At 43.7% G+C, this 8,903-nt stretch overlaps 1 protein-coding gene across 1 annotated transcript; it reads left to right on the top strand.

Annotated features, from left to right (window-relative positions):
* The first annotated feature begins 2,261 nt into the window (after window positions 1-2,261).
* cnot2 (CCR4-NOT transcription complex, subunit 2) lies at window positions 2,262-8,554 on the top strand. The gene is made up of 15 exons (XM_038999283.1): window positions 2,262-2,314; window positions 3,398-3,520; window positions 3,898-3,970; window positions 4,270-4,417; window positions 4,650-4,835; window positions 4,986-5,065; window positions 5,283-5,408; window positions 5,819-5,943; window positions 6,215-6,332; window positions 6,500-6,656; window positions 6,782-6,843; window positions 6,920-6,969; window positions 7,094-7,194; window positions 7,452-7,596; window positions 7,933-8,554. Exons 2-15 carry the CDS (start codon window positions 3,410-3,412, stop codon window positions 8,017-8,019), a joined length of 1,569 nt encoding a protein of 522 aa, XP_038855211.1. The 5' UTR covers window positions 2,262-2,314; window positions 3,398-3,409; the 3' UTR covers window positions 8,020-8,554.
* Window positions 8,555-8,903: the final 349 nt, after the last annotated feature.

Genomic DNA, 8,903 nt, shown 5'->3' with positions numbered 1-8,903 from the left:
CTACCATCACTCCTGTGTTCCAAAGGCACGTTGTGTTTATAATTTTAAAAGGCTTATTAATCATTAGAAAACCCTTTTGCAATTATGTTAGCACAGCTGAAAACTGTTGTGCTGATTTAAGGAAGCAATAAAACTGGCCTTCTTTAGACTAGTTGAGTATCTGGAGCATCAGCATTTGTGGGTTAGATTACAGGCTCAAAATGGCCAGAAACAAAGCACTTTCTTCTGAAACTTGTCAGTCTGTTCTTGTTCTGAGAAATCAAGGCTATTCCATGTGAGAAATTGACAAGACACTGAAGATCTTGTACAACGGTGTGTACTACTCCCTCCACAGAACAGCGCCAACTGGCTCTAACCAGAATAGAAAGAGGAGTGGGAGGCCCCGATGCACAACTGAGCAAGAGGGCAAGTACATTAGAGTGTCTAGTTTGAGAAACAGAAGCCTCACAAGTCCTCAACTGGCAGCTTCATGAAATAGTACCCGCAAACACCAGCCTCAACATCAACAGTGAAGAGGCGACTCCGGGATGCTGGCCTAGGCAGAGTTGCAAAGAAAAAGCCATATCTCAGACTGGCCAATAAAAATAACAGTTTAAGATGGGCAAAACAACACAGACACCGGACAGAGGAAGATTGGAAAAAAGTGTTATGGACAGACAAATCTATGTTTGAGGTGTTCGGATCACAAAGAAGAACATTCGTGAGACACAGAAAAATGAAAAGATGCTGGAAGAGGGTTTTACGCCATCTGTCAAGCATGGTGGAGGCAATGTGATTGTTTGGGGATCTTTGGTTGTGGTTAAGTGGGAGATTTGTACAGGGTAGAAGGGATCTTGAAGACGGAACGCTATCACTCCATTTTGCAACGCCCTGTGGACGGAGCATAATTGGAGCCAATTTCCTCCTACAACAGGACAATGACACAAAGCACAGCTCCAAACTATGCAATAACTATTTAGGGAAGAAGCAGTCAGCTGGCATTCTGTCTATAATGGAGTGGCCAGCACAGTCACCGGATCTCAACCCTATTTAGCTGTTGTGGGAGCAGCTTGACCATATGGTACATAAGAAGTGACCATCAAGCCAAGCCAATCCAATTTGTGGGAGGTGCTTCAGGAAGCATGGGGTGAAATCTCTTCAGATTACCTCAACAAACTGACAACTAGAATGCCAAAGGTCTGCAAGGCTGTAATTGCTGCAAATGGAGGATTCTTTGATGAAAGCAAAGTTTGAAGGACACAATTATTATTTCAATTAAAAATCATTATTTATAACCTTGTCAACGTCTTGACCATATTTCCTATTAATTTTATGTATGTTTTCATGGAAAACAAGGACATTTCTAAGTGACCCCAAACTTTTGAACGGTAGTGAATATACATATGAATTAGTTTTGAAAAAACGAATCCTGTGTGAATCGTCCTCTGGAATAAATAATGCACATACTTGGGTAATAATGACAAAACCAACCTCTTTAGTAATACCCGTCGGAATCGGGCTATAATATGGCAAAGAAAACGGTAATCATCGTAGAGTGTGACACATCAACCCATGGGATGGTCAAGGTTGCACACAGCAGAAATATCAATGAAATTGTCTAGTTCCTACACATCACCTTCTATATTCAAACAAAACAGGCTTTTTATAGACTAAATTGATGAGCAAATGGGCAGCATCATGCTTATGTCAGTCCTCTAGAACGCAAATGTAGTCTTCCTAGTAGGACTCCGCAATAATGAGGTTGTATGTACGTGTGTTCGCATCCGTTTCAGCGCGTTTTGAGCAAGAGTCGACTCCTTTCAACTCCATCCACAGGAGTCGAAGTCGATTCCAAAAATCTTGGAGTCGTGCACCACTAGCCCTGATCATCCACTCAAGAAAAAATCGGCCCACGGCTGAATCTAGTTGATGATCCCTGATGTATAGGCTACTACCGTGATGTCATATCACTTATGCCTGGGTTCATTGCCTCTATGTTTTGAAAATAATATAAATGAGAGTGGCTTATTATCATTTTTGGATTTGTTTACCTACTGAGTTTGTTGATACACTGATCATTTTCTACCGATAGTGAGTTCACCCAACAATATATGTAACTAGAAAAATAATACTGCAGACCATTCAAATACATCCTGTAGTGTATTAGCCACTTTGTACCCACAGAAGTAGAACGTTCAAAATTTGTGTGCGGAAATGGTTAGGAGGTTGTAGAGAGGTCAGAGGGCAAAGGCTATTCACCCAGGATTCTCGATTGTGGAATACTGAATACACAGCCATCTTGGATCTAGCTACGAGGAGAAGGGAAATTAATGCGGTGAGGTTTTTACAGTATTTTTCCCTCAAATATAACCCCGTTTGGTCCGACTCGAATCGTCACATCACAACACATTCATCTTTTTTGTCCTTGTCATTCGGTTTGGTGTGTTTTGGACCGGGTTGGCAGATTTGAATTCGAAAAGTCTTCTGCGCTCTGTTTTTGTCTGTGGCTCCTAGCGTAAATTGAGACCGAAAGGTACTGGGAACTGGATAGGAGACACAACAGGCCCAACCTGCACATCGCTACCTATAGGCAAGCAGACTGCCTGACAAGGGTTGTTGAATTGGAGGGATTTAGCTAGCTAACGTTAGTCTAGTGATGCTTGTTGTTGAACTAACTGTTATTATAACTAATCAGACTCGCGCTGTATTGTTAGTTAACGTTAGCCACACAATGCTTTACGGAAAGTTTGGTGTAGAGAATAATAACTGAACCTTATAGTGTCACCTGAGCAGAAGCTTGTTGAATTGTTCTGAGGCAACGCTGCAGGGATGGACACAGTTTTTGTATGTTGACCAATGCATTTTCACACACCAGCATGATAACAGTGAGTGGAAAATCAACAACACTATATACGCGATTGTAAATGAGTTTTGTAAGGCACACTGTATACACCAGTACTTGACTTGGGCAGGAGCTCAGTGGAGCTGAGTAACCAGCACGTCAGATTGTCTACTGCTTGAGCTCCTGTTCGTCTTATACGGTAGTATATTACCTATCAACTATTGTGGAGCTCCTGCACCTAAATATAAACAGTACCGGCACCCAAAATGAGTACTGGAACCTATTTAATTCCAAGTCAAGCATTGGTATGCACACATTGCGCAAGGTGTGGGCGTGTTGTCTGGTAGTGAGATGTGATGTCGGACCAGTTGAAACTGAATGTGTAGTAGACCATAGTCATAGTACACTACTGCGTGGCTTGTGTGTTTCTCTCCTGTCCTGTCCATTATCGTTTTTTAAATCTGATATAAACAGTGTGGACAGTGGATCCAGACATGCTGGTCGACAGTCTCAATTTCTATGGACTGTTGAGGAATTGAGATATTTAAACCTGTTCCTTCTTCCCACTCTCTGTAGGTGACAAACGGCATGTTCAGTGCTACGAGAAAGAAGTTTGTAGAGGGGGTGGAAAGTGACTACCCTGATGAGAACATGTACTACAGCCAGCCGTCCATGTACCCACATCGGTCGGACAAAGACGTAAGTGCTCTGTCTGCTCGATCGCACATCCCTACTACAGCTCCCTTTGATCTTGAAGTAAGTAAATTGTTTTCACATCCTTCTATAATGTAAATCTGTTTATGGTTATTTTTCATATTTAGGGAGATTTAGGCTACTCCATCATCCTATATGACTATAACTTGCCTTAGCATTGATGTTGTTATTATTATTATCCTTTAAATTGAATACCCCAATTACAGTGTAATTCCAATGTAATGTGATTTGTAAATAATGATATACGAACTGCCCTAATGTGCAATTATGTGTTATTGATAAGGGTATTGTCATCTGTTGGTATTCTTGTTTCCAGTCCTTCCCTCTCACTTTGTGGTTTATCTCTCTCCTTGTCCTCCTAGATGCTCTCGTCTCCCTCACCGTCGTCATCAGGTCAACTATCCCAGCTTGGGGCCAGTTTATATGGCCCACAGAGTAAGCTGGCTGCATCTGTTCACTTACATTTCTGTCTGTGGTTTTCAGTGTCTTTTCTACTAAGGCTGTAATACATTTTGGTCTGTAACAATTTTGTAGTCAAGTCATACCTGGAGCTATTTGATAAATTTAGAATAATTACCCTGTAAATGTACCCGATTTAAATATACCCAATTCAAAACAGACTTCAACACTTCTTGTTGATCTCAAAATATCGCTATGAGAAATATCCAATATTTTGGTCACTTTGGAATTTGATGAGAGTCCCATGTTGACTGTTTCTATTTCTCCTGTTGCAGGTGCACTAGGCTTCTCGATAAGGGGCATGGGTAACAACACGCCTCAGTTAAACCGCAGCTTAACGCAAGGCACTCCGCTACCGAGCCATATCACCCCCACCACTGGGGTACCCACCATGTCCCTCCATACTCCACCCTCGCCAAGCAGGTGTGTGTAAGATGGAGATGCTGGAGAAAGAGATTCTTGAGACCGAGAGACCACATAAGCCATTGTGTTTAAATGCTATGGAATCATTATTCTGCTGTTAGTTAGTTAGCTGTTCAGTTCAGTAGTTCCAGAGCAGGACAGGACATTATTAGTAAACTAATCACCTGGCTTCATATCAAGCCATTCTGTTCACCCATTAGTCTAACTCTAACCCGTCATGTCTCCTCCACAGGGGGATCCTGCCGATGAACTCGAGGAACATGCTGAACCACTCCCAGGTGGGCCAGGGCATTGGGATGGGCGGCGGCAGGACCAACAGCATGGGCAGCTCAGGGCTGGGCAGCCCCAACCGCAGCCCCCCCAGCATTATCTGTATGCCCAAACAGCAGCCTGCACGGCAGCCCTTCACCATCAACAGGTACAGTCTCGGTCTGGCTGGCAATACAACTGAAAGCTCTGCTGTTCTCAACTCTCTGTTTAAATGTCTAAATCATCAATAGTTTTTTGTGATGATTGAATATGAAGGTGATCCAGTTGGAGGCTAAAGTTCTCCTCTGTATTTTTGTAGCATGTCGGGATTCGGGATGAACCGGAACCAGGCGTTTGGAATGAACAACTCGTTATCAAGCAACATCTTCAATGGCACAGGTTAGTAGTGTGTCTCTTCAAAATAACCAGCAATCTGATGCTCAGTCTGGCCATCCAATGATACATCACATTCAGCGCAGTTTACCTGTAGGCTTTATGTCATCAAGTTTTTACAACATCCACTTTACCTATAAATTCACACACTCTATAAGATGCTGTCAGCATGAAGAGTAACACCATTTTACTTTCTTACAAGTCTTTAACCTGCCCCTCACAGACGGCAGTGAAAACGTGACGGGGCTAGACCTGTCTGACTTCCCTGCGTTAGCAGACAGGAGTCGGAGGGAAGGAAGCGCAAACCCAACGCCACTACTTAACCCACTAGCTGGAAGGGCCCCCTATGGTAAGAACTCTGTATGGTGCGCTAGTAAGGGTTTATAATAGTGGACTAGACTAGGAGGGCTACCCATTGTAAGGGCTCAGTGTAGTGCACTAGAAAGAAGGGCTCCCTGTAAGAAGGGCTCATTGTAATGCACTTGGCTTGGATGCAAAGGGAACTTGGCAGTGCACATGTCAAAGCATCACTGCCTCGTCATATTACTGTGGGCCAGTCAGCACTGCTAGACACATTCTCAGTGTAAATACTCAACCCACTTCAGTCTCTCTTCAAATATAAACTGTGGCAAATTGTGATGAAGAAAGGGAGAAGGCCTTCTCCAATGGTGTGTGTATATATAACCCAAGGCTAAACTTCTTTCTCATTGTGGTGATTTATTTAAGAAGCCTCTTCTCTTCATCTCATGACCTCATCAGTTGGCATGGTGACGAAGCCATCGAACGAGCCGACGCAGGATTTCTCCATCCACAACGAGGACTTCCCTGCACTGCCTGGGCCCAACTACAAGGACTCCACGTTGAGCAACGATGACAGCAAAACAGTGAGTCAGACAGTCAGACAGACAGACAGACAGGCTGCCTTTAGCCTGGTTGTCAGTCTGTTTTCATTGGTCGTTGTCATGCCATACATGGACAGGCAACCATACAAGGCCTCCTTATGTTGAGTAACAACAACTACTGCATATTCAAGTCTTTCACCATAGAATTAGTAGTGGACATCCTATATTCAAAGCAATGTTCCATGATGTCATGTGGCTTATAGATGTAATAAAAAAGAGAATTATTCATTCATTGTTTTTTTGCTTTGTGCAGAACCTAAACTCTACAGGCAAGAGCACGTCCAGTGCAGACGGTCCTAAGTTCCCCGGAGACAAGACGAGCTCAGCACAGAACAACAGCCAGAAGAAAGGGATCCAGGTGTTACCTGACGGTGAGCCCGCTAAACCAATCACACCTCTCGGTCTCAACCTGGGTACCTCAGTGGGTTTTGACATGGTTCCTACATGACCGTTGGTATGGTCCACATTTGCATTAGCTGTAGGGAAAGCTCTACTTGGTTATTATTTTCCCTCACTGTGGATTTTCCCACATCTGTAGGGCGGGTGACGAACATTCCCGGGGGAATGGTGACGGACCAGTTTGGGATGATTGGCTTGCTGACGTTTATCCGAGCAGCGGAGACGGACCCGGGCATGGTGCACTTGGCACTGGGGAGTGACCTCACAACGCTTGGACTCAACCTCAACTCTCCAGAGTAAGATGGTTGCTCTGTCTGAACATTAGGTTGAATGGCTACAGAAGTCAAAATCAATGTTTTGTTAGATGTTTTTATTCATCTTAAGTCTGTTGATAGTAACATGTCCCCTCCTCTTCTGACAGAAACCTGTACCCCAAGTTTGCTTCCCCCTGGGCATCAGCACCGTGTCGACCTCAAGACATTGGTAAGATATTACGCTGACCACACACACATACCCCACACTAAGCCTGTTGGTGACCCTGGTGCCTCCTATCTTTCAGACTTCCACGTCCCCTCTGAGTACTTAACCAACATCCACATAAGGGACAAGGTAAGTGATAAATCAGTAATCCCCTTTCAAGTGGTATTGATCTTATACTCTGGAAGAAAGCACAATGTCATAATTGGATAAACCAAATGATGGTGTTGATAAAGCCATCTCTCCTCTTCCTCAGCTGGCAGCTATTAAACTGGCGCGGTACGGTGAAGACCTGCTGTTCTATCTGTACTACATGAACGGAGGAGACCTGCTACAGCTCCTGGCAGCAGTAGAGCTGTAAGTGCTGTACTATCAGTACTGAAGGCACTTTCACGAAGGCACCCTTGAGAGAGGTGTCTTTGAACATGGATCTTATCTAAATTAGACTAGGATTCATTAGCACACCTTATTTCCCAGGATCACCTTATCGGTTTCTTTCCTTAGTTGTTCATAGTTTCTATATGTTGTTATCAAGGAGTTATTTGTGCCTTTTTCTTTACTGACTCACTGTGCGTTAATGGCATCTCTCTCCTGCCTGTCTGGTGTTGGTGCAGCTTTAACCGGGATTGGCGGTACCACAAAGAGGAGCGGGTGTGGATCACGCGGGCGCCGGGCATGGAGCCCACACTAAAGACCAACACCTATGAGAGGGGGACCTACTACTTCTTTGATTGTCTTAACTGGAGGAAGGTAGCCAAGGTAAAGGTATTGGCTTTAGTATCTGCTACCCTCAATTAATACACTTAACATGAAGAGAAAGTGCTTAGTGTGCTATTTAGATTTACATGTATGTTTTGAGTTGTGAATCTCCTTTGATGGAGTTACGTGCTTGACATCCTAGTTTTATATATTTTTTGGAACTTGTACGTGTTTAACGTTGGTTCAATATAGACTTTTTGTATCTCTGTTACTGGTGATGTCTGTCACTGAGTTTTCAGCTCTTGATATTGATGATCAGTATTCTCACTCAGGCAATATAAACTCAACAGGAATCTTCCGTCTCCATTGCTGATTATGTGTTCTCTATCCCTCCAGGAGTTCCACCTGGAGTACGAAAAGCTAGAAGAGAGGCCCCACGTCCCATCTACCTTCAACTACAACCCAGCTCAGCAGGCCTTCTGAGGCCTAGTACAGTCCCAGGGGGACCGCTGTCCCTGCATACCTTCCTCCCAGCCTGAAGAGGATGGTGCGCTGCGGCCCAGGCATCCATCCTGGTTTTTATTCCTTGAGGATCTGGCTAAAATGACTTCAGAGGAGGCGCTCACCACCGCGTAAGGGTGGGGAAAATTGAGCCCTGCCTTTCCCAAATTATGTGCTGCCCAAACACCTCCACTTGTTCTGTTTTTATTCCTTTCCTTTCATCGTTTTTGTTTTGTTTTTGACCAGGATCTGTGTTTTGTTTACGTCTCTGAATCAGAAGCCTGTTTGGTCCAAGGTAGGAAAACGGACAATACCGACACACTTTACAGTGACAGAACAAGGGTTATGCCTCATCTCCCCCCCACCCCCCAAGTGTTAAGAACAGAGAAAGGTGGGGAAGGCTAAGCCAACAAGTACCATCCCACACGTGAGAACGAAAGGGCGGAAGAAGTGCAATGTTCATTGTTGCATTATTTAGTAATAAAAGAACACAAAGATTGTTTGTGCTTTTTTTTCATGTGAAAACACTCCCCCATGTTTTGTTTTGGAAAGATAAGTAGCCTGTCTACACATCTCTCTCCACTTCTTTTTCTCCATCTCTCCTCTTGTACATTCCCTCTTTTCTTCTCCACCAGCCCCACATCCCTTTCTTTCCTTCCTTTTGACTGGTATTTTCTGTCTGGCTTCAATATACAAATCAGAGACCGTTTTAGTGAAGTGTTGTTAGATTACCTACCCAGCTTCATTGTTCCAGAGCGAGCGAAACACTTTCCAGTCTTTGTTACGATTTTGTAAACGTGTACATTTAAAAAAACAAAACAAAAAAAAACATTTTGAACATCACATGAATAAAGATATATATGTAC

The sequence above is a fragment of the Salvelinus namaycush genome, chromosome 8, assembly GCF_016432855.1.
Source record: "Salvelinus namaycush isolate Seneca chromosome 8, SaNama_1.0, whole genome shotgun sequence".
Taxonomy (NCBI): Eukaryota; Metazoa; Chordata; class Actinopteri; order Salmoniformes; family Salmonidae; genus Salvelinus; species Salvelinus namaycush.
Note: the sequence above shows the minus strand (reverse complement) of the source record. Positions and strands in the feature narration are given on the sequence as shown.

Bases quoted from the DNA above. Each gene is read 5' to 3' on its own strand.
- cnot2 (XM_038999283.1), top strand. From the start codon at position 3,410: ATGTTCAGTGCTACGAGAAAGAAGTTTGTAGAGGGGGTGGAAAGTGAC. The intron at 4,418-4,649 runs GTGTGTGTAAGA...TCTCCTCCACAG, and splicing joins ACTCCACCCTCGCCAAGCAG to GGGGATCCTGCCGATGAACT. The intron at 6,844-6,919 runs GTAAGATATTAC...CCTATCTTTCAG, and splicing joins GTGTCGACCTCAAGACATTG to ACTTCCACGTCCCCTCTGAG.